Raw genomic sequence first — 24489 nt, forward strand, 5'->3', positions numbered from 1 at the left:
TATGAGTGTAAACAGATGTATTCTAAAACAATCACAATATGTACAATTTTTACAAGATGCAGACTATCCACAATGATCACAAATCATCGTCTTCACAAGCGTCCAGGAAGATGTCATAAGCCTCCCTGTTGCAGTTGCCGTCCTTGGTGAAGACGTACTTGTGGAACGAGCCATCAACACAAATTGCTGCAAAAGAAAAGGCGTTTCAGTACATCCGTTATAACCAACCAAATGTTTCTACATAGATGAATTCAAACTAATTTTTCATGTCCTCAAATAGGCCTTTCAGTTCTAGGTTCTGTGCATGTAATTACTACAGTGAGGGAGTAAGTCGGGCACTGTAGTGGAATTTCTTCAGCAACATTAAAGTTTAAAAAAAAAATCCTAGGTATTATGTTCCAAAACAACAATTTGATTAGGAGGGACTCTGTAGTGGGGGTCTATGAATTAATTTTGACCACCTGACCACCTGGAGTTCTTTAACATCCACATAAGTACATAAGTGCTTTTTCCTATCGCCCCCATCAAAGTGTGGCCACTGCAGCCGTGATCGAACCCACAAGGGAGATCGCTCTCGGGTAGCTACAGCTTTCCCTCTACGAACTGGGAGTGCATACCAATAAGGAACACATCAGCATTGCGATGCACACTTCAAAACAACATATGGGCAGAAATTGTGTTTCTCAAAACTACACATATTAAAAGAAAATTTTTTATTGTGCTGTCTTTGGCAAGCAACATACAATAACATTAACCTGATGATGATGATGATGATGTATGGATTTTATTGGTGCAAGGGCCAGATATGGCCAAAGAGCGCCAAACAAAGATAATAAATGAAGTGCCGATGGCAGAACATGACAAATGTCAGGGTTGTGAATCAGAATGTGAATGGTGCATGCAACTTGGCTGTAGAGAGCATTTGAAAATATGCCGGCACGTAAGCACAGAGGTCGTGCACCTGCCACGACCTCCGTGCTTGCGTGCCGGAGGTCCTGTAATTAGTCCTGTAAGGTGCGTAAAAAATACAGGTATCAAAATAATGACAATGATTAGTGGTGCATGCCGGAGGTCCTGTAATTAGTCCTTTGCTAAAGTCCGTGCGTAAAATGTGCAGGTATTAAGATAATGACAACTGCTATGCTATGAACATAAAAGTTCTGTTACCAAGGGATTATGTACTGAATGAATGTGTAACCGTAGCAAGAGTACCCCACCATAAGCCTTTGAACGCAAGGCTACAAAAATGGCTATCGCAGCGGCAGCCTCTAGCAAGAGAATGTGTTTGTCTACCTTGGTCCGAAGCATGCGACATGCCAGCATTTCATAAAAACGCTACAGCTAACTTATTGTCAAATAGCGGTTCAACGACGAGAAACATTGCGGGGTGGAGGGGAATGTATTGTGTGTATGCAGAGGAAAAGTACATTTTTCGTTGAGCTATTTCTTCTCACTCTAACAAGATGTGAAGGACCCTAAGTGTCTCACCACATTTATCGCATACAGGAAGATCATCACCAGTTAATAGGTAGGAGGGAGTATGACCTATCCTAAGGCGGTAGAAAATAACCTCAGTCTGTCATACCTTTGTTATTATTGGCCAATTCCCTATATTTTCCTTATTAACATGAAGTTTATTGAAGGGACTGACAAATGATTTTTAAGGACCTAGTTCTTTATGGCCACAAAGCTCACCCTCAGTAATGTTTACATCTGCAGCGGTGACTTCCAAAAGTGCATAGATATTTAGTAAGCAGAATTTTTCAATCTGAGCAGCCTCTAAAAAAGTAAGGTCCCTCCTCCAGCAACGCTGAGAAATGAGAGCGATGTCGATTCAAAAATTGTGAAAGCCGCCCATCGTTCTGCTTTCACAGAAGTGAGTAACTGTGGTTAGCCACCTACATTTTAACCTTTTCAACCACTTTTGAAAATAAAAGGCTGGTGCAATAAGTTCGTGTTGTTGTACAGACATTTCTTATATTTGTACAGGATTTTCCCCCATGTACACGCCTACATCATGTCAGTCATGGCTGACTCGTCCCTGTCGTCGTTCTGTCGATAGACGAGCCAAGCCAATTCAGTGAAAACGAAGGTGGAGGCAGCGCCACTTTTCTGCTCACTGCAAACGAAGGCTTATCTGCACATTGTAAGTCAGGAAAAACTCGTAACAATAAAAAGTATACTACATTTCAATACTAATAAAAAGACCAGTATCTGCGCACACTAGTAGAAGGTCGCGTGGTGGACCTGTTATGAAGCTTCATGTTATTGCCGCGTGAGGCACCAAAGGTCATTTTTTGCAACTTTTAGTAATGAATTAAAAATATAAATCCACGTTTAATGGGAAAAACATGGCTCGTTTTAGCCGCTGCAATAAGGAATCATTCCATCAGCGGGACTATCTCGATTCATGTTGTTTTAGCCGCTACAATAGGGAATCATTCCATCAGCGGGGCTATCTCGATTCATGTTCTGAGCGGCAGTCTGTCCCTTTAAGCATTTCAGTGTCCCACATACATTGCCAATGGCCTCTCAGTTTCTTACATATGAAGGGCTTTAAATCTACAACAGGCACAGCTATGGAAGAATTACTTGGCTTTGTAGTTACTGTTCTTGCTATGCGGTCGGCAAGCATATTACCCTCGATGTCTCTTTGGCCAGGTACCCAAGCATAATGCGATATGTTGATGAGATGCGTACAAAGCGCAGAAGCTTGCATAAAGTTCAGGATTTTTATTTTTTTGTAGAGAGATTAAGGCTTTGAAGACACTCAATGAATCAGTAAATATTATTCCTTTCTCTAGTTTTGTTTCCTTGATGTACCATACAGCCTACAAGGGTTCAGAGGCCTCCACTGTAAGGATGCTTGTTTCCGGATGCAAGAAATGCCGGCATCCACCTTTGAAGCATCAATGAAGAATTCTGGGCATGAGTATGTTGATTGAAGTTCTAGGAAGTGCGTTTTTATGAGTATTTCTGGGGCATTCTTTGCAACTTCTACAAAAGACATGTCCTAATCTATCAGCTACCACAGCCGCGGTGGTAATGGTTTGGCTGGAGCCATTAGTGGGTTTTTAAGAAGTGGGACGGCCATTGCTTCGTTGAAGTTCCTCATATGCAGTGAGAAAGGTTCTCTCACCGTTGAACAATTCTGGAAAAGTGTGGCACAAGTCATATTGTTTACGGTTTCATTACAAGAATGTTCAGGGTTAGAGTGCGCTTTCAGGAGGAAATACATGCAACTGGACAATGACCTTTGCAAGTGGAGTGACCACTCATTGAACTCAACATAGAGACTTTGTATCGGGCTAGTTCTGAAAGCTCCTGTAGCCAGGCGTATTCCTAAACGATGAACAGGAACAAGAATTTTTAGGGCACTCAGTGTAGGAGATTGATACACAACAGCACCATAGCCTAGACGTCATCGTACAAGACTCTTGTAGAGATTCAGTAAGCATCTTCTGTCACTGCCCCAGTTGGTTTGGGAGAGAATTTTTAGTATGTTCATTGCTTTCAGGCACTTGGCTTTGATGTATCTAATGTGGCGGCGAAACTTAGTTTTGAATCGCATATAACACCTAGGAATTTATGTTCTTTGTTCACAAGAATGTGCTGTCCTTGCAGTTCAATAGTGGGATCAGGGTGCAGTCCTCTTTTACTTGAAAAACGACACAGGACTTTTAATGTGGGTTATCATAAACCCATTTGGATACTTTCTTTCGACCAAGTTGGACTTGCCTTCCGCAGACTGCAAGGCTACCAGATTTAAAACCTATCTCTGCGTTGTCTAGGTAAACAGAATATAAGATGGCTGGAGGCAGCGAATAATGAAATGTGTTCATCTTCACAATAAAAAGCGCACAGCTGAAGGCGCCTCCCTGGGGTACCCCGGGGTTTCCTGTGTAAATGAACGAGAGAGTGTGTTGCCCATTTTTATGCAGAAACTACATTTCGAGAGGCAACTCTCAATAACATTCAGTGTGTTCCCCCTGATGCCCATTCGTGACATGTCTCGGAGGATTCCATAGTGCCACGTTGTGTCGTAAGCCTTTTCCATGTCAAGAAAAATGTGCAAGAACTGCTTATGGACAAAAGCATCACGAATATTGGCCTCAACACACACGAGGTGGTCAGTTGGCGACCGGCCTTCTCTGAATGCGCATTGGTACGGATCAAGCATTTTGTTTGATTCAAGGTAATGTAGAAGGCGACAATTTATCATTTATTCAAACTGGCAGAGACAACTTGTTAGCGCCATCGGACAATAGCTTGTTACAGAGGCAGGATCTTTGCCCTATTTTAACACAGGGATGGCAATAGCTTCTTCCCATGAAGATTGAAGATGACTAGCTGCCCAGAGAGTTTTAAGGAGCCCCTCACCAGATCTGGCCATTTTGAGTTCACAAGCGCAGAGCATACAATGCGCAATAACGATAGTGTTTGCAAAGTATTACATCACCACGCACCGCAGAAAGATATAAAATTTCAAGCAAAACGCTATTTTCCCTTCTCCTTGTGGCCACTACGCTCCAAGCCAGAGGATGATGTACACACGCAAGTGCACCTATGTACATGTGTTTGCACTGTGATGTCGCTCATGGTGACACATGACTTCGAGAATTATTTAAGGCAACGTCTGTTATTGGTGTAACATGTTGCTTGAATAGACAACTTAGAGCTTAGAGAAATAATAAAACACACAAACCAAATGTCTGCATGTTTTTGTTTTACTTCGCACTGTAGCAAGAGAGATGTACTTCCGTTTCGTCTGCTTGTTCCCACGTCGTGCAGTCATGTGCTGAGACACCGAAACTATGTCATTTTCTACTGTATTCAAGCGCGGGGTCATGCTCTGTGATCCGCTTGTGTCTCCCTCAGTATTCGTGTAGCACTGAACTATAGCACTAGTCAGGTGTCCTCGTGCACCGTGCGCAAAATAGTGCACTGCGCGAAACGAGACAATCACAACAGCTCGCGTGCAATGCCATCATCAGAAGTGTGCCGCACTGCAAGAAAAGTTAGGAGAAAAATAAAAAATGAAGGTGGGGCCCCTGCCGTATGCGTCACGCGATCTTCAAGGTGCTGTATGGGAGAACGCAGGGAAGGAATTTCGCTTGCAAAGCAAAGGCTAGACAGAGCGAGTGCAGAGCGTGTCTCGCTTGGCAGTGGAGCTCGCCTCCTGAAATTATCAGTTTGCAGCACTGAAGTATGTTTATCTCAGCTATTAAGGCCGATTTGAAAAGTTTTTCCGGCAGAACGCTCCCTAAAGGACACGTAACAACTTCGAGTGTATAAACAAAATTTGCTATGGGGCCTGGCAAGAGGCCCTTTAAAGAGTGCGAGCAGTATGATTTGTGCGTCTCTGTGAAGGCGTTTAGTCCCCTCGTACATAACTCTGTCGGGACCCAGAGCAGAATTCTGACATGCGTTTAAAGGAAGCTTTCAGCTCGGCAATGCAGAAAGGTTGGTTGAAAGGTTCATCTGGGTTACATATACGGTTGCGTGGCTTCCGTTCCTCCATTTCTTTGTATTTCAGGAAAGACAAGGAATAGTGTATAGAGCTACATATGCACTCAAAGTGCTCACCAAGAGCGTTGGCTGGGCCTTTCTGACCGTTTCCTTGTTCGTTTACCAAGGGCAATGGATGGATTTACTGCCCCTTCAGTCTTCTCAGCCCGTCCCATACTTTCACCTCCTGTGTGTACGAATTATTACCAGAAAGAAACCGCTCCCAGCTTGCCCTCCTTGCATGCCCTCTTGTCCTCCTTCCCAGAGATTTCATCTGTTTGAATGCAATAAGGTTTTCCGCATTAGCTTATCGACAAAGAATGCCTCGCACTTTTTGTTTCTTTCGCACCTGCCTACGGTAATCGTTCCACCAGGGGACTCGTCTTTTGCATGGGTTCTCGCGAATCTGCAGGATGCATTTTTCGGCAGTGTCCATTATAAAACCAGTAAAATACGCTGCTGTGTCGGCTATGCTAAATTCACTGATAAAATCTTGTGATATATAACTTGATTCTTTAAAATGATCCCAGTCGGCAGATGATAGTTTCCACCGAGGAACATCTGGAGGGAATTCGTATTGCTTATCAGGTTAAAGGGAAGTGGTCACTTCCAAAAGGATTTTTTATTGCACTCCATTTTAAATACGGAAAGATGGCCGCAGAGCCAATTGCTAAATCTATTGAAGAGTACGAATTATGTTGGACACTGCAATACATGGGCTCTCTTTTATTAAAGAGGCATGCACCAGAGGACACAAGAAAGTTTTCTATTAGCCGGCCTCTTGTGTCGCAACGGGAGTCTCCCCAAATAGTGTGATGAGCATTAAAACCTCCGGTGATAATGTATGGTTCCGGGAGCCCGTCAATAAGGCTGTAAAAGACTGTTTTACTGAGCTGATAGCTGAGCGATATGTAAATAGAACAGATAGTTACCAACTTGTTGAAGAGAGTTGCTCGCACAGACATGGCCTCAATAGGCATCTGAAGGGCTATATGTTGGCAAGCAACAGACCTGTCGACAATAATTGCTACCCCTCCAGATGAGGCAACAGCATCATTGCGGTCTTTGCGAAAAATTGAGTACTGCCGGAGAAAATTCACTTGTTTGGAATTTAAATGTGTCTGTAGACACAGAACATCTGCGGCTGATATTGGATAATAATTCAGTTATGTTGTTCCGATTATGGATTAGTCCCCTGGTATTTCAGTGTATTACCTGCATGGCCACTGTAAAGCTTTAAAAAAATGTGTTCTGTATGTTCAGGAGAAATTAAAATTCATATTCATGTGTCATTGCCTAGAACCATGATCTTTTGTTATTCTTTCTTAGCGCAGTCGAGCGAACCATGCTGCTCTTTCGGCACCTGCGGCACTGGTGTTGTATCCATTGCCTCCCGGGAGGCGCTGGATGACCGCTCTTGCAGGTGGCATGTTTGTGTTTCAGGCCTTGACTGGCGAGTAGAGGCCTTGTGGCCCAACAGCCCAGAAGTCGCCAAGCTCTTTGGCTGGGTGGTTGGAGTAGTTTTACCTACTGCCGCCGTGGGGGCACGCACTACACCCGAAGGTGTGCTGTTGCACGGGCCAGGGAAGTGGTGGAGGTCAATGCAGTGCTGCCCCCTGACGCGCCGCATCCACGTAAGCTGTACTGTGAAAAACTGAACACCTTTTTCTGGCTTCTTTGAATGAAATATTTTCTTTGATTTTCAAGGTAATTATTTCTTTGTTTTTCCATGTTTCACAGGATTGGGAATGTGCCGGATGGTCGCCTTCACAGTTTACACAGTGAGGTGTGCCAGAACATTTATCAGAGGGGTGACCTTTATCACTACATTTTGCATAGGCGAGTTGACCTCGGCAACTTTGAGAGCTGTGGCCGTACTTCTGGCATTTGAAACACCGTTGAGGGTAGGGAATGTCGAGCCTGACACGGGTCTTAGTAAAGCCTGTCTCGATAGTCTCTGGTAGAACACTAGAGGAAAATATAATTATCAGATGCTTTGTTGGGATTTCGTTGTTGTCTCGCCTGATTTTTATTCTTTTTACCTGAATGACATTTTGCTCTTGCCAGCCTTCCAATAGTTCGGCTTCAGTTAGTTCTAACAAGTCAGCATTGGAGATCACGCCTTGAACTGTGTTCAGGGAGCGATGTGGGGTCACTGTTATTTTGATGTCAGCAAAGCTGCGACTTTTATAAGTTTGTCATGTTCCAGCTTGTCACTAACTTCAATAAGGAGGTCGCCACTGGCCATGTTGCTAGCTTTATAGCCTGGTCCAATGGTGTCTGTTAGGGATTTCCATGCAAGGAAAGGTGAAATAACATTTACTGGTTTTTCAGGTTTATCATTCTGGATAACGCGGTAGTGTGGAAAAGATTCTTTGTGTTGAACGAAGAAGCTCAAGGAGACTTCAGTGTGTATGTGCTTTGCAGAGGTACGATCAGGTAGCAAAGGGAAAGATGCTCTATGCATGCGAGATGTCACTTCAGCAGCATTGGCAGCCACCCACCCAACAAGAGGACGCTACGAGTTTGACAGAGCAATTGCTTGCACACACACCAGTCGTGCATCACTGCTATAACCCAATGTGCCATACTCAAAGTTGGATGTACAGCATCAGGTTAACCCCAGCTGCATGGGAGAAACATAAAAATTGGGAAGGAGATGACGGGACAAAAAAGGTAAGTTGATAGGAGAGCAATAGACTAAGGAGAGGGACAAGAAAAGGCGACTGCCAATATCCCCTGGGAGGGTGAGTCCGGGGGTGCCATCTACGTGAAGCCAAGGCCAAAAGGTCTGTTGCCTCCACTGAGGGGCCTTAAAGGGACTGACAACCAATTTTCATGGTCTCCACTTTTTTGTAGTGCGATGGAAAGCTTACCAGCCAGAGTGTCTAATCATAAAGTAGTAAGGTGGAAAACGCCGGGCAACATTTCTTAGCAAAATTTTTCAATCTGCAGTGAAGATGTCATTCACTGGAAGCATGCTGAAAATTGTGATAGGTGAGCGCGATAGCGATTATAGGCTAGCACTAGTGGGAGGCAGACGTCAAGTGCGGCCGTAGCTGCGAGAAAGTATTATTTTGCTTATCAAGTCTATGTTCCTCTGATTCATGTTTTCCAAAGTGTTAAAGTATTTCTGCGATAATAGCTATGTGTTTTTGAGGTTTCCTGTTCAACTGCTTTGGTATTTGACTAGTCAAAATGAAACCAAGTGCATCAAAAACAAAACGACGCTTTTACATGATACATAGTTTGCATTGCTGTAGCCAAGCGTGCACTTCTTATTTCCGATGTCATCTCTCAAAGACCTGAGCGAGCTGGAACAAAGGATTTTAGCTCGCATGCGTGCTTGGAATTTAGATCCTTACGAAGCAGCACCCAAACGTCATGCTTTGATGGATGAAAGTGGCAGTGGAAGAGACGAATCCGACTTTCACGACAGACCACCATCCCCACCACAAGCAGCGCACCTGGAGAATGCCGATTGGTAAATGCTCAGTCACACTAGACCGACTCGACACCCATTTCAGTCTGCTGACTGTCGGCAACAGCGTTTTTCCTTCGTGTTGGCGAAGAGCTCAGTGGCAGTCCAGTGTGACATAGACGTCGATACGAAGGTAAAAAGTGCACCCATTTGCGGCAGAACTCATCGATGGTATCACAGGGAGATTATAAAACTCTGGGTACTTGCAAACTCGTGCTATACTTACCGTGCATACAACAGCATGTGTGCCACCATGCATGTGACATTACGCAAGCACTGCTCATTAGCGTGGACTTTCTTCACTTCGTAATATGCATAGAATAAAGCACAAGTGTCTAATAATATACTAACTGCAATTATAAGCAATAATTATACTCTACTTAACCCTTTCGCTGTCACGGACGTACCGGTACGTCATCGCGCTTCCCCCCCGCAGTGCCACCGACGTACCGGTACGTTCTCTATCGTGCGTTCAAAATTTCACGCCTTAGCGCAAAGCTGGCACTCCTGGATTGGCCAGGCTATCTGTTGACTCTTTCTACAAGTTAGTATATTCGCCCCGACCTGTCTAACCCATGTATTGAAGAGTATGGTGCGACTACCACTCCCCACTTTCTCTTTGCTGAGTGGCGCTGTGGCTCCGCGTTTGCTGGATCATGCCTCGCGCGTGTGGTTATGGGTTCAAGGGTTGTTCTGCCATCTCCGTTGGTTTGAAGGTTTTTATTTTTCTTCTGTTGGTGTGTCTGCTACGGCGCGTCAAGTTCAGGCGCACGTGCCGTTGCCTCTCCGAAAAGAGTGACTCGATTGCTGCTTTCGCTCTCTCGCCGCACCCTCGCTTCCGACTTGCAGCAGTAAACGTAAAGCCCTTTGAACTTTGTTTAGCCTTTTTCCATCTCCCTCTGTCTTCTTGATCACGCAACGTCCCATTTCTCTCCGTTATGCGGGCGACTGAAAGCGCATCCTCCCTGCGCGCGGTTACTTTTGGATGGCTGAGCGCGCGGGACCTTCGTCTGCTCATTGGAGCGGTGGCTCAATTCCGATTTAGAATACAAGCCGAGCTCGGATTCGGACTCGGACAGAGTCGCATGCGAGGAAGAGGGTTCCGCATCGTCAGATTCGGATGTTGAACGGATTTTATAGTCAGGCTGATGATGATGATTATGTTTACTAACAGCAGCTGCAGAACACTGAAATGTGAATATTGCATTGACTATGTTATTTGTCATCATCATCATCATCATCATCAGCCTGATTACGCCCACTGCAGGGCAAAGGCCTCTCCCATACTTCTCCAACTACCCCGGTCATGTACTAATTGTGGCCATGTTGACCCTCCAAACTTCCTAATCTCATCTGCCCACCTAACTTTCTGTCGCCCCCTGCTACGCTTCCCTTCCCTCGGAATCCAGTCCGTAACCCTTAATGACCATCGGTTATCTTCCCTCCTCATTACATGTCCTGCCCATGCCCATTTCTTTTTCTTGATTTCAACTAAGATGTCATTAACGCGCGTTTGTTCCCTCACCCAATCTGCTCTTTTCTTATCCCTTAACGTTACACCTATCATTTTTCTTTCCATAGCTCGTTGCGTCGTCCTCAATTTAAGTAGAACCCTTTTCGTAAGCCTCCAGGTTTCTGCCCCGTACGTGAGTACTGGTAAGACACAGCTGTTATACACTTTTCTCTTGAGGGATAATGGCAACCTGCTGTTCATGATCTGCGAATGCCTGCCAAACGCACCCCAGCCCATTCTTATTCTTCTGATTATTTCACTCTCATGATCTGGATCAGCAGTCACTACCTGTCCTAAGTAGATGTATTCTCTTACCACTTCCAGTGCCTCGCTACCTTTGTATACCAATCATAATCAAAAATAAATTGCTATGTTCATTCCCTGTTATGCTCGTTCCCTGAAACCAAGCCGACACTGGGGGAGCGTCACGGCCAGAAAGGTCCGACAGCGAAAGGGTTAATGACAGTCGACTTACGTGCAGTAATCTCTTGACTTCATTTCGAAGTATCAAGATTTCACCACCAGGCCTCGCCACTTACTGGTTTTTCCGACTTTCTTTGCCAATTTAAAACCCTATTTCCTACTTAAATCCCAAACAGTGTGCTGGATTCTATCACTATAAATCATAGTCAATTCACTTTCATCAACATCTCACAACACATTCTGGCCAGTTGTCAATCCCTTTAAATGTCCAAACACCCAGCATTAGCTCAACCCCCAGGACCCTCTTTTCCCCGGACACGGCCAAGCCGCACACGGTTAGACGCGGGAGGGTCTAACCCCCATGAGCTCGGGTCCGTGGTGTCTCCACAAACCAAACGCCTGCTGATGCAGATGCCCCTGTGGGAAATAATAATAATCTGCACTCAAAAACATTTATTGCCTGTGCACCTCCACTTTTGAACACACTATGATACCTTGGGTAGTGCACAAAGGTTGCCTATTCTCGAGATTAAATTACATGGAGTGCCCGGAATTTAACCCTTTGACTACAGTGTTCTTTTCCCCGACTGCTCCCCAGCTCCTGCTGGATTATTTTTCTCACGCGTTGGTTCAGCGAACATTTCGTGGTACGTAAAAGCTGGGTCTTCATTGTCGCTTTCTCCCGATTCAGAATTCATCAACAGTTCATAAATTCCTTCGTCTGTCATACTGCAGATTGTCCTGTCACAATGCTTCACTGTGGCTGCCCTGCCAAGATGGAATGACAGGGCACCACAACCTGTGCTCTACCTGCTGCTCAAAATTTAATTTACACATGTTTTATGTGCTTATTACACTTTCATGTACTTAGATTACATTTCCATAGATAGTGCAACTGGTATGCAATGGTTTTGTTAGCATGAGTTGCTTTCCAAGAGGCAGAGTGCATGTTGAAAACAATGAGTACAGTTGAACCCAACTATATCGAACTCGAAAAAAACGCCTATCAGTTCAATATAGAGCATAATTCGATATAAGCCTGCTAAATAATTGGATGTCATAAAAGCACATACCATTTATAAAATCACTTTATCGATGAAACTAGCTTAGTTACGCATGAAATAGTCCTGCATTTTCGTTGCCTGCAACGCACGCACTTCTCCACATTGTCTAAGGAGTTGGAGCAGCTGAGGCCGCAAGCTTCAGCATTTGCGCAGAAGCACCAAACTAGTGCGGGCGCACCAATCACTTCGGAGGATGTGGGCAAAGGACCGCCATTGCTTTCCTCATTGTGCCCACTTTCACTTGTGCTCGGTACAATTTTGGCAATGTAGTCTACATTTTCGGGCTCTCCCATGGTCGCGGCACCATCATTTGCACTCACAAAAGTGATACACCATTAATTCGTCAACAGCTTCCGGAAATTCTGACAGCTCGCTCCAAACTTTGGCAACACCGGCAACGACTTCGTCGCATTCATCAGAATTGACAGTCATCACTGAGCACATGGAAGCCAGCACGGCTGAAGCAATTTCGTATGAACCACTCGTACACAGCCGTGCGTATGCGTACGGGCACCGGGTTGCGAGTCTGGCAGCTTTAGCCCTAATCTCCACCTTATTCTTCAAGATCGTGCTGAGAGTGCTCCTCGGAATCTTGCAAGCTGCGGGGACATCAGACTTCTCACTGCGTCCGACCTGATTTATGATTCCGAGCTTCACGATGAAAGGCGAACTCTGCCGCTTCATCACGGCAACACTGCGGGAGAAGACCCACAAGGCGCACACACAATGAACCACAAAAGCAGCGAGACAACTGGCACTTTCTCCATCTTGCACGATGAGGGCACAAGAGCCCCTGATTGGCTGTCTGAGCAAGCACTGCAGGCGGGACAGGATAATTTTTGCAGGGGGGTGTCGACGGCTCGTCCGAGGCAGCGCGGTCATGATGAGGAGAGCGGTCGGATGGAGCCGCGTCGCCGGGTTTGCCCACCACCGCGAGGGAAAGCAAACTTCTGGGGGCACTTTTCCGCCGCTTGACGTTCAATATATTGGGAGTCGCTGCTATTTTTGTTCGATGTAAGCGTAACTTTTGCTATATATACTCATTGTAACTATACCATGTCCAGAAATTGTTCGATATATAGAATAATTCGATGTAAATGGGTTCGATATAGTCGGGTTCGACTGTATAACTTTGGAGAAGCAGGGGTTGTGAGAGGGTGGTTTCCCTAGCTATCTCAGGAGTGGCCATGAAAGTGTTACAGTAAAACCTCATTATTCTGACCCTTGTTAGTTCAGACTCCCAACAGGCACATGCATTATTTAATTGAATCAAGCTTGTTAATCCACACGTACTTGGGTGAAACACCAGTTAATACAGACAACTCTCAGAGCTCAGCAAGCACAGAAAGCTGCACATGTGCAACGTAATAGAGCAAAAGCGGTGCTAGTGCCCTACCAAAACAAAGCAGTGGAGTCCGAACCGCCATTGCCATCAGTGAAAATCGTACGTGAACAACAAGAATGCCAGAATGCCAAGTGCCTATTTGTGCCTTTATTCTTGAGCCAACTGCAGCACATAACACCACACCGCATGCCTTCATAACTGCAACTGCCATCCATGATCGCATTGCCAGCAACCATGGTTTCGTCCACAGCATTTGGGGTAGTCAGTAGTTATGTTTCTGACTCGGAACGCGGATCGACCATGTAACTTTACAACTGTGTAGTCACTGTCCATGACTGCATCAATAGTGGCCACAGTTTCGTTTGCAGCGGTTGCGGCAAACAGTCTATAGTTTCGCTTCGACTAAGTGCAATGGCTGCGCTCACAATGTCACAAACGCGGCGGAAGCAGTCGAGGATTAAGAGCGTCGGCTACATCGCAATGGAAGGACAATCTGTTGGCGACCAGCTCAGTGGTAAAAAAATTATCGAGATGTACACGCGTTAGTGAAAAGCATGTCTCGGATGAAATCACAGCTGCTCTGCAAAAGAAGTAGTGAGGCATTCGTCACTTTGAGCGCTAAGTCCCGAGATGACAAGAATTGCAACTTCCACGTTGCGTATGTACAAAATAGAAAAAGGATTTGCCAATCTATTAAGTAAATAGCGGCATGTTGACGTAGTAAGCATTTGTTTCTTTTCTTGACAATCTTGATAATTCGACATTCAGTTATTCGGACAGTTCTTTTGGTCCTGTGAAATCCAAATTAATGAGGTTCCACATTTCTTTGCTTAGGCACAAGCAGTGCTGTCTAACAGTCCCAAGGCTAAGTTGCACATACATATGAAGAAAGGTCTTTCAATATAGATGCGAGGACAGGTGCTAAATGCAGCAAACAGTGCAGCATTGAAATGGTCGTGCCAAGGCTACGGGTTCACAGCTAAAGCTTTCAATGTGCAGTCTGTTTTGCGTAGCTTCCACAGTTCTGCCTGCTAAGTATTGAGTACAGAGCCAACCACCTACCGTATACCGATGACCCCGTGCCAAAAGCACAAATGCAGGCACACTCTGCTGGTACTGTGAAATTTGCCAGGGCCCACTGTGACTCCATGTAGGGACCCAAGAATCCCATCTTCTGGAAGCTGTGCACAGGCAAAAATTTAAGATATGCCATTCAAGTTGCCAAGTGACCAAGGCACACTGCAGTGGTATGTTAAAAAGTAACAGTAGCGCCACGAGCACTAACTCACGTTGATCGTCTGTTTAGTTTGGTGTTTTTCAATGCGAAAATATGGATTGTCCCTTTGTCACTTGATGCGCAAATGTACTCCGAGTCTTGGCTAAAGTTTATGCTGAAAGACAATGTGTTGGATGTAACGAACACATTCTAAAGATGCCAGCCGGGCAAGAACCAATATGCAACTGTGCGTACCAGTAAAGCGTAGCTGGATCGGCTCCTCTTCTCAGCTCCACAACCAAGTTTCGCTTGAGTGTATCAAAGACTCGAATCAACGTGCCCTGAGAAGCAGGATACCAAAATGTTACAAGGAAAGAAATGAAAATGCATTTGAACTGAGCATCTAAAGCAACCATGGTGTCAGACACTAAGCTTGCATCATTAGCTCGCACATGTTACCACATGGGAGTTCATGTATCCACCTGGATCAGCAACGCAAAATGGCTGCAAGTCTCATTGTAATGGTAGAAGAGATGATGTAGCCCATGCACCACATTAAGAAAATTTTAAGGCGTCTTAGACATGAGCACCGCTTCTCAAATCTCTTTGTGATATTTAAAAGCACCTCAAGAGCTGGAAATGTTAAATGGATCTAAAAAATGTCATTTACAATATATTAACTCAATTCTTATGCATACCGTAAAATTTCGAGCACATGCCCCTACCTGCGCAAGCGCTCCTGCTCCACTTTAGAGAGATCTGAAATTGGCGTCAACTACCGAGCAAACGCCCCCTTCCCATTCTTCACCTTGCTCACCACTCCATGCATTTTCACCGTACCACTAGGGATAGAGTTCTTTTGTAAACTTTATACAAAATTGCACATTAAATTACATAAAATGGTGCAATTTAGTGAGAAAGAATTTCACTGTTTAGCCGCACTTCTGCCGAGGACCGCGATAGTTCACCATAGCCAGATATCTGCATAGCCATAGCGTTCGTCAGTCACCATATTGGTAAAACGTGTGAAGTCGCATAGCACTAGACACATGGTGAAATTTTTTTTGAAATCTGTCACGAGTCAAAGAGTCCGACTTGCAGCATACGACAATTTAGGACACATGGTACAAATGAGCGAGCGGTGAACCGGCGCCCCTGCACGGACACTCAGAATGACTTTGCAAATAAAATGAAAACAAACGTGTTCATTCAGCTCTCTCATTTTAAACAAAAGATGTCAATTTAAACACGACTGTACGAGAAGTGTAGACATGTATCCGCAAGGCCACATCCACAGTGTCAGCTCTGTTGACAGCTGCTGATGACTAGGAGCCAGCAGGCCTAGCTCGCTGGGCCGTCGAATCGGAAACTCGTGGTGCTGGCGACACGACCGCATGCAGCTCGTAATGAAGCGCCTATGTTGATCAGCACAACACGTACATAATTATGTTGCACTTAAATTGCAATACATTTGATTTTATTGATGCCAACAGAAATGAACGAGCAGACCAGGCGAGCCTGTGATCGTTGGGAGACGGTATAGGCCTAGCTCGCTGGCCACCGGAGTAGGAGCCGATAGCCCTAGAATTTCACTCTGCGACCCCACAAACTTCCTTGGATTATCTTTCACCATAGGTTGGGCGCTTGCTCAGAATTTAACGGTAGTTCTTTTTTCTTTTTTTTAATTTACCAAAAGCCAGAGAAACTCATACTTGGCAATGTCTTTGCCCTGGTTTTACAAAAATTAAAACAACACAGACATTCCACTACTTATGCAGGTGTCGCCATCAGTACACGAATGGCACAAAAGAGCAGATACACTCTACTTGTCTATAAAGCAGCTGCAAACATCCACTTTTATTTCTGGAAGAAATACTGCAGGTGCCAGGTGTTTGTCATCGCTGACACCACCTATGGTTAGAATCGAAATTGCACCTCCATTCTGAATTTTCTTCTTCAAAGCGATAACAAATTGCAATTTCTTTCTTGCCAAGCAAATATGGTGAGGGAACAATCAAGGGGATTTCATTTGCACCGCATCTTTCATATTTGGCCCTGAAAAATCGAGTGCACGTTGCACTCAAGGGCGCATTGGAGTCTAGTATATATGGTACCAAATTTTGAAGGCTTTTTTTTTTTTGTTTCTCTTCTTTCAAAATTCCAAGAGTATTAAACCTGAGCCTCCTGGCTGCCTTCATCTGGCAACAAGTCACCAAGCTATGCTTTCACTCGTTTTATCTTGTGTGCCTAAAACAGCTACACATGTGTTGTGGGCATGCATTCCACTATGTTCAGTAATACGGACCAGCAGAGAAAGCAAACTCAGCTAACCGGCCAAGCTATTTTTTCTCTTATGATAAGAAGTAATGTAATTACTTTTTTTTTTTGGTGTTATCAGTACTCGTAAACTATTTTTGTATTGGGAGCCAGACACAAGACCACACTTCCAACGTCATAATGGCAATCATGTCTCATATTTAAGTCATTCTCACTGACTAAAGTTTGAGCTCAATAAAAATAATCTTGTGCACATTTCACAGTACTAATTGGGTCAGCTTGACTTAATGTTTGCCTTGGGCATCCCCTTAGAGCAGCTATACTGAACATAACAGTTAGCGAAGAGAAAGTAAAATAGAACCTTCTGTGACGCAGTGGCAAGCATGGTGCCTTCCTGGTTGAGAGCAATGCATGCGATGTCACTTTGGTGGGCAGGGATGGTCACTGGCGACATTGACATGCTTGGCACTGTCGCAGAGAGGTCCTGAAAGCAGAGACAAGAGGGGGGAGGGGTCAAAATGCTAAAAGACCATTAACAGGCTACAGATATGAATGCTGGTAGTGTAGCTATATTTTGTTCTAAGATATCTTGTTCTGAACCAATGGAGCATAGACCTAAAAAAAAAAAAAGGACACATATCTACCAAAAAGGAATGTATACCATAGAAGCATGATCTTTAACATTTAATGTGTACGTGGGATCAGAAATATTACAACATTAGAACTTCAAAAAGAACAAAGCTAGAAAGAGCAGACAACCACCAATGCATGGTGCATACAAATGAATGGGGCTAAACCTCGATATAACGAAGTAGGTAAAATTGGCAATTTGCTCCATTATATCAAAATTTTGTTGTATTGAAGTTCGACCTTTTATGCAAATAAGTGCAGTTGCCGATCTATTTTTCTTATGTGGAAAGGGGTCGTGGAATTTTTCAAATTATCGGGTAATCGAAAAAAGCAAATTTGAATGTGAAAACAATTAATTTCGATGAATTTGGGAATCAGCGACAAATGATAAGGTTTCATGCCACGGCAACGATATCTTCACATTGGCGGTACGAATTAAGCGAAGCTAGCCACGCTTTCGCGTGTACTCCGCCCCCGTGCCTGATGGTGTCACTCGAACTGGGACAATGCTATCGTGGAAAGCGCCGGCACCGGGGAGCGAATGCTTTATCTACCTCTTGCACCCAATGCTGCGGAAGCAAAATTTCATTATATTGAACTCGAATACTAACACACTTCGTTATATTGAGGTTCTAATTGCATGGTGTTTCGTGGACAAGAGGTTACGAAAAGTTAATTCGTTATATAAGGAATTTCGCTATATTGAAGTTTGTTATATCGAGGTCTAACTGTAGTTGCAAGCTCGTACTTCTGGCATGTGTCTCCTTCAGTTGTGCTGCCTTTTTGCACGCTTGCGCAATGAAGGTTAATTGAAAGATGGCAGATGCATGTCACAGTTGTGCACGAGAGCACTCCTGCAGATGAAAAATATTTCTGAAAGAAATGTTGCTTCACTAGCCTTTTTTATAACTGCTCAAGTTGGATTCACGAGGAGAAGTTGGATTCGGGGGCGGAAACAAATAGCAGTTATGGCCCACAAACTTGGCATCACATGACCTTGCAATTCCAATTTTTACAGCGAAGCTATCTATGGATAGGATCTGGAAAAAGAATGTCTGAAATGCCGATAAAAAATCACGTGGGCCGACCCCGGTGATAGTGAAGAAAGGGTCCAAGCTCAATGGCACATACCCTTGTGAGCTCCGAGGGGGGGGGGGGGGGAGGGGTTGAAGTATGCATCCCTCCCAAAACCTCAGAGAGAGAGATTGAAGTGTTTCTGACGCGTTCGGTTGGGCGTCTCTCGACACCAACACATCCATTGTTGTCGTGGGGTCTTTAACGTTGACATCAGCAAACCCGATAGAAGGTGGATCTCATCATTAATGTTGGAACGTTTCAGCTTAAGTGTTGCACTGAAGTTGATGTGCCAACAACAACATACAACCGATCATGCATTGATCTCACATTTAGCAAGATTTTTGTCTAAAATCTATGTGCAAGCAATTGCAGTTTACCAAAGCGGCCATAAGGCAATTATCAATATGTTGACCAAGTGAATTGAATTTAAAAAAAAAAAGACAAAAGTAAACAACGAAGTTATGCGTTGTCTTTTTACCCCATTTAACATAACCACCAAACAAAATAATTTAAAATTAAACAAAACCAACAGCTTTTCTGGTCTTCCATATTCACATATTGGAAGGGCTCTGAATTTTTTGCGAAGTCCACATCGGGTCAGGCCTTAGCGACCATACTGATTTGAATAAAGCAAGGGAAAGCTAGCCTGGACATTGAACTGACTTCATCATCAATGTATTTAGAGAGTTGCTGAGGCCCATGTCTGTTGTGCACCTACATTGCAAAGCACAGTGCATTCACATGCATATTTCATGTGCACGGAGAAATTGCCTGTATCAGAAGGCAAGACTGAAACGATTGCAGAGAAAATTTACTTCAGCTGGGAGAAGGGAAGCTAATATGCAGACCCTTGCACTCTTTTAACAGATAATGTGAACCACAATGTCTGGTACTCAGTTGCGCATGTGCCACCAACAGAGCTGGGTGGCTCCTGCACTGGTTTGGGTTTTACAAAAATTAATACCACACCAAGAATTATATGACAGGCTAGTCTGCTAGCACATGAGTAATCATCACTTGGAACTGCAAGCGAGAAGAGCGGGTTCCAAAATTTGCTGCAATATCTTACCACAAGTTGGACGCCGCCGCACCTCTGGCCGGGAAAGACAAGGAGGTGCCTCTCGGCAGCAGCGGAAGGCGTCACTTGGCAGAGGCCTCAAGGGAAAAGAATGAAATTTGCTCATACCCATTCATTTAGTAAAATATTCTTAACGCTGATTTCTGTTTAGATTTACAATAGCCATCCTTTGCACGGCCATTGAGAACTTGGTTAACATGGAAGTAAAACAGTAATTGAGCTCACAAATGCTACAAAAATGACACTATGTTTTCACCTAGTAAAAAAATAACTGTGCAGTGCTGACACCATGCAGTCTTCTTATAATGACCACTACTTATGATGATGGGCAGTGTCCAGTACACTGAATGTTGAATCTGTAAAACCTGCCAATGCAACAATATATGACAAAGTTCTAATGATAGGGTTATTTTACTTTTCATGAGCATCATAACTGGACTAGTGTAGTGGGAAACATTTATCCCCATCTATCTACCACAGAAAAGTTGAACTTTTTTGTTGTTGTGTTTACAATTGTAGTGGCAGTATGTGTAAACTGACACATCCATCATCATCATCATCATCATCATCATCATCATCATCATCATCAGCCTGATTACGCCCACTGCAGGGCAAAGGCCTTTCCCATACTTCTAACTACCCCGGTCATATACTAATTGTGGCCATATTGTCCCTGCAAACTTCTTAAGCTCATCTGCCCACCTAACTTTCTGCCGCCCCCTGCTACGCTTCCCTTCCCTTGGAATCCATTGCACAACCCTTCAATCAATCAATCAGTTTTTATTACATAAAGATAATATACAGATAGTGGTACACAGAAGGAGGTCCCATAGTTAAAACTGAATTGGGACCTCCTGTTCATGGTTAACACAAAAGTTCATTAGGCAAGCAACAGCAGCTCAATTGGTACAATTACAATAATGATAAATAATGAGATACAAATCTAAGTAGATGAAGTAATTAATAGACAATATAATGCCAGTAAGCAATATTTCGAAACTAGATAAAGCTAAAGTAAAAGAGGAAGAAAGAAAAAGAAATTAAAGAAAGAAAATTACATGTTGGAGTACATCGGTTATGACCATCGGTTATCTTCACTCCTCATTGCATGTCTTGATTTGATTCTTGATTGATTTTCTTGATTTCAACTAAGATGTCATTAACTCGCGTTTGTTCCCTCACCCAATCTGCTCTTTTCTTATCCCTTAACGTTACACCTATCATTCTTCTTTCCATAGCTCGTTGCATTGTCCTCAATTTAAGTAGAACCCTTTTCGTAAGCCTCCAGGTTTCTGCCGCGTACGTGAGTACTGGTAATACACAGCCGTTATAAACTTTTCTCTTGAGGGATAATGGCAACCTGCTGTTCATGATTTGAGAATGCCTGCCAAACGCACCCCAGCCCATTCTTATTCTTCTGATTATTTCAGTCTCATGATCCGGATCCGCGGTCACTACGTGCCCTAAGTAGATGTATTCCCTTACCACTTCCAGTGCTTCGCTACCTATCATAAACTGCTGTTCTCTTCCGAGACTGTTAACATTACTTTAGTTTTCTGCAGATTTAATTTTTAGACCCACCCTTCTGCTTTGCCTCTCCAGGTCAGTGAGCATGCAGTGCAATTGGTCCCCTGAGTTACTAAGCAAGGCAATATCATCAGAGAGTCGGAAGTTACTAAGGTATTCTCCATTAAATCTTATCCCCAATTCTTCTCAACCTAGGTCTCTGAATACCTCCTGTAAACACGCTGTGAATAGCATTGGAGAGATCGTATCTCCCTGCCTGACGCCTTTCTTTATTGGGATTTTGTTGCTTTCTTTATGGAGGACTACGGTGGCTATGGAGCCACTATAGGTATCTTTCAGTATATTTACATACGGCTCGTCTACACCCCGATTCCGTAACGCCTCCATGCCCGCTGAGGTTTCGACTGAATCAAACGCTTTCTCGTAATCAATGAAAGCTATATGTAAAGGTTGGTTATATGCCGCACATTTTTCTATCACCTGATTGATAGTGTGAATATCGTCTACTGTTGAGTAGCCTTTATGGAATCCTGCCTGGTCATTTGGTTGACAGAAGTCTAAGGTGTTCCTGATTCTATTGGCGATTACCTTAGTAAATACTCTGTAGGCAACGGACAGTAAGCTGATCGGTCTATAATTTTTCCAGTCTTGGGCCGCCGCTCTGCGCAGCTCGGACCTCGGAATCCAGATGTGGGCAGTCCAGCAAGCCCGTGAGGCAGCGTTGAGGCAGGGCCTTGACGTTCCTCCGTGGGAGACCTGAACCCGGGTCGCGTTAAACCTTGCCGGACATACAAGAAAGTTGTATCTATCCATCTATCCATTGGCGTCCCCTTTCTTATGGATTAGGATTATGCTAGCGTTCTTCCAAGATTCCGGTGCGCTCGAGGTCATGAGGCATTGCGTATACAGGGTGGCCAGTTTTTCTAGAAAAATCTGCCCACCATCCTTAAACAAATCTGTTGTTACCTGATCCTCCCCAGCTGCCTTCCCCCTTTGCATAGCTCCCAAGGCTTTCTTTACTTCTTCCTGCGTTACTTGTGGGATTTCAAATTCCTCTAGACTATTCTCTCTTCCATTATCATCGTGGGTGCCACTGGTACTGTATAAATCTCTATAGAACTCCTCAGCCACTTGAACTATCTCATCCATATTAGTAATGACATTGCCGGCTTTGTCTCTTAACGCATACATCTGATTCTTGCCTATTCCTAGTTTATTCTTCACTGCTTTTAGGCTTCCTCCATTCCTGAGAGCATGTTCAATTCTATCCATATTATACTTCCTTATGTCAGCTGTATTTCACTTGTTGATTAACTTGGAAAGTTCTGCCAGTTCTATTCTAGCTGTAGGGTTAGAGGCTTTCATACACTGACACATCCACCTGGTATCAAAACAGCATAAGCAGTAGCCTCAAAAGAAAGTAAACACAGCATTGTCAATGACAACTACTGAATGATATTAGGAAACATCACTAATTTACAGTGTACACAGTTAATGAAATGTGAACAATGCAGCCGAACTAAGACTAATAAGCCTGCATGACTCATCAGATTATATTCTGCCACTGCCCACTGCAAGGTAGAATAAAAAATACAGCTGAAACAAAGTTGATGTTCCAAAGGGATGACTTTGCAAGTTTTCTGTCAGCTTATTTCCCAGATGAAGCAATCAATTCTGATGTTATAGAAATATCAAAAGAAATAAAAGCGACCTTACCTCTCGGATTGTCCCACGTATCGCATGTAAACAACTTGGCCGGGCTATTTAGGAATGACATCACGTGGATCTGACGCCTGGTCACCACAAATATCCTATGCAGAACAGAAAACAAAAAAATATATATACATGTCTAGCATCAAGTCTTGCATTTACACCTCAGCACTTCAATTGAAGTGCTTTCAAGTGAACAAGTTTCATGTAGCATGGAGCAAAGAATTTCGAGCGAGTCGAATTGCAGATCGTTTATGGAATACGTGTTCTGTCATATTGATGCTTTTTAAGCATAATGTAGTTTCCATTTTTTGCATAAGACACGAGTGGCAGTAACTGTAAAAGTGAAGGAGGTGTGGCAAACTACTGGATCGATTTTTTGAAATGACAGGCGGATGTGTGGGACAGTTGAATTATTGATTTTTTTTTATATAACACACAACCTATTATTGCTTTGCACAAGCCATCAAGCACTTAATAGTTTGAAAGTAATGATTAGAGAGGCAAGACCTCAGTGAGCAGCAGGATGGTAACATGCATCACATCAATCACGGTTTAGTGCCTCCTCCAAGGACAAATAATGTCTGCATACATACTTGTCCCTCCTGAGCCTCACAGCCAAGACTGTGGTGGGAAAAGTAAACTCCATGACGAATCGCTTGGTCATGTCATCCCACACGAGCACTGCAAAATAGAGGATATAATTAATGCATATTATATGCCTTCATAAATGCCCAAGAGCTTTGTGTGAAAACAATCGAACCGACCGGTGTTGTCGGCGAACTTGGGCGAAGGTCCGCCTCCAACAACGGCCAACAGGTTTGTGCGATGCAGCATTTCGCAAATGGCGAGGCTGCCGACCTGAGACATATCTGCGTAAACAAGGGACGTAAGCGTACGCGTGTGAGCAGTGTCCAGACATCGTAATTAGCCAAACTGAACAGACGAAGAAAGGCCTGTACCCAAGTGCGCTTTTTCGGCCAGTGGTTCAACATTAAATATCCGCAGTCCCGTGTCCATGCAGCAGGAGAAACAACCTGAAGGAAGAAACAAAAGTTATTGTAGCTGCACTACACGTCGTGCACAAACACCTTATAACAACTGCTCAATGGGCTAAAACTTATGACACCACAGGTCCTTGCGTTGCAGAAGCTTTACCAACAAATGGACAAGAACTTAGACGTCTTGCACACAATGCAAACTCCCCAGTCCAAAGGATTTGGCGCTCAAAAAAGGTATCCTATGGTCACGCATCTCTAAACTCTCATTGCACTCCCGCTTCTGTTTCACCCAAGCGCACAATAAATAATTTGACGGCCTAAATAAAAACTAAACTCTCGTGAGTTGCAGCGAGAGAACCAGTAAACAAAGGCTGCTTGGTCTTACCGTGATCTTGGTTGAACTGAAGACTAAGCACTTTGCCTTCCGTATACGACATAATCGTATTTACAATGTACAAGCAATTATGAGAATTCAAAAGCGCGAAATATACAAAGCTGTCAATACGCCTATTACTCCAGAACGGCTTTACTGCAATCGATGCGCTCGCAAAGGACACCCAGCTGCACAAACAAAATAATCGTACCCCGCCTACTCTCTCTCACTCACTCCTTTCATTCTTTTTTTTTTAGCTCTCCCTC

General features: G+C 44.0%; 1 protein-coding gene across 1 annotated transcript; it reads right to left on the reverse strand.

Annotated features, from left to right (window-relative positions):
* LOC126537146 (WD repeat domain phosphoinositide-interacting protein 4-like) lies at positions 1 to 24427 on the reverse strand. The gene is made up of 11 exons (XM_050184306.3): positions 24236 to 24427; positions 23812 to 23886; positions 23617 to 23721; positions 23446 to 23533; positions 22856 to 22950; positions 19604 to 19689; positions 17189 to 17311; positions 14806 to 14891; positions 14624 to 14725; positions 14397 to 14515; positions 1 to 186 (listed from the first exon to the last, which is right to left on the reverse strand). The coding sequence occupies exons 1-11, from the start codon at positions 24285 to 24287 to the stop codon at positions 77 to 79; spliced, it is 1041 nt and encodes a 346-aa protein (XP_050040263.1). The 5' UTR covers positions 24288 to 24427; the 3' UTR covers positions 1 to 76.
* Positions 24428 to 24489: the final 62 nt, after the last annotated feature.

This window comes from Dermacentor andersoni, chromosome 4, assembly GCF_023375885.2.
Source record: "Dermacentor andersoni chromosome 4, qqDerAnde1_hic_scaffold, whole genome shotgun sequence".
NCBI classification, from domain to species: Eukaryota; Metazoa; Arthropoda; class Arachnida; order Ixodida; family Ixodidae; genus Dermacentor; species Dermacentor andersoni.

What these genes read in the sequence shown, in the direction of transcription:
- LOC126537146 (XM_050184306.3), bottom strand. Translation starts at nt 24,287, where the DNA reads ATGTCGTATACGGAAGGCAAAGTGCTTAGTCTTCAGTTCAACCAAGAT. An exon ending in GTGAGGCTCAGGAGGGACAA is followed by an intron (nt 22,951 to 23,445) that starts GTATGTATGCAG and finishes TGTTCTGCATAG; the next exon opens with GATATTTGTGGTGACCAGGC. An exon ending in TTGCCACTGCGTCACAGAAG is followed by an intron (nt 14,892 to 17,188) that starts GTTCTATTTTAC and finishes CCTGCTTCTCAG; the next exon opens with GGCACGTTGATTCGAGTCTT.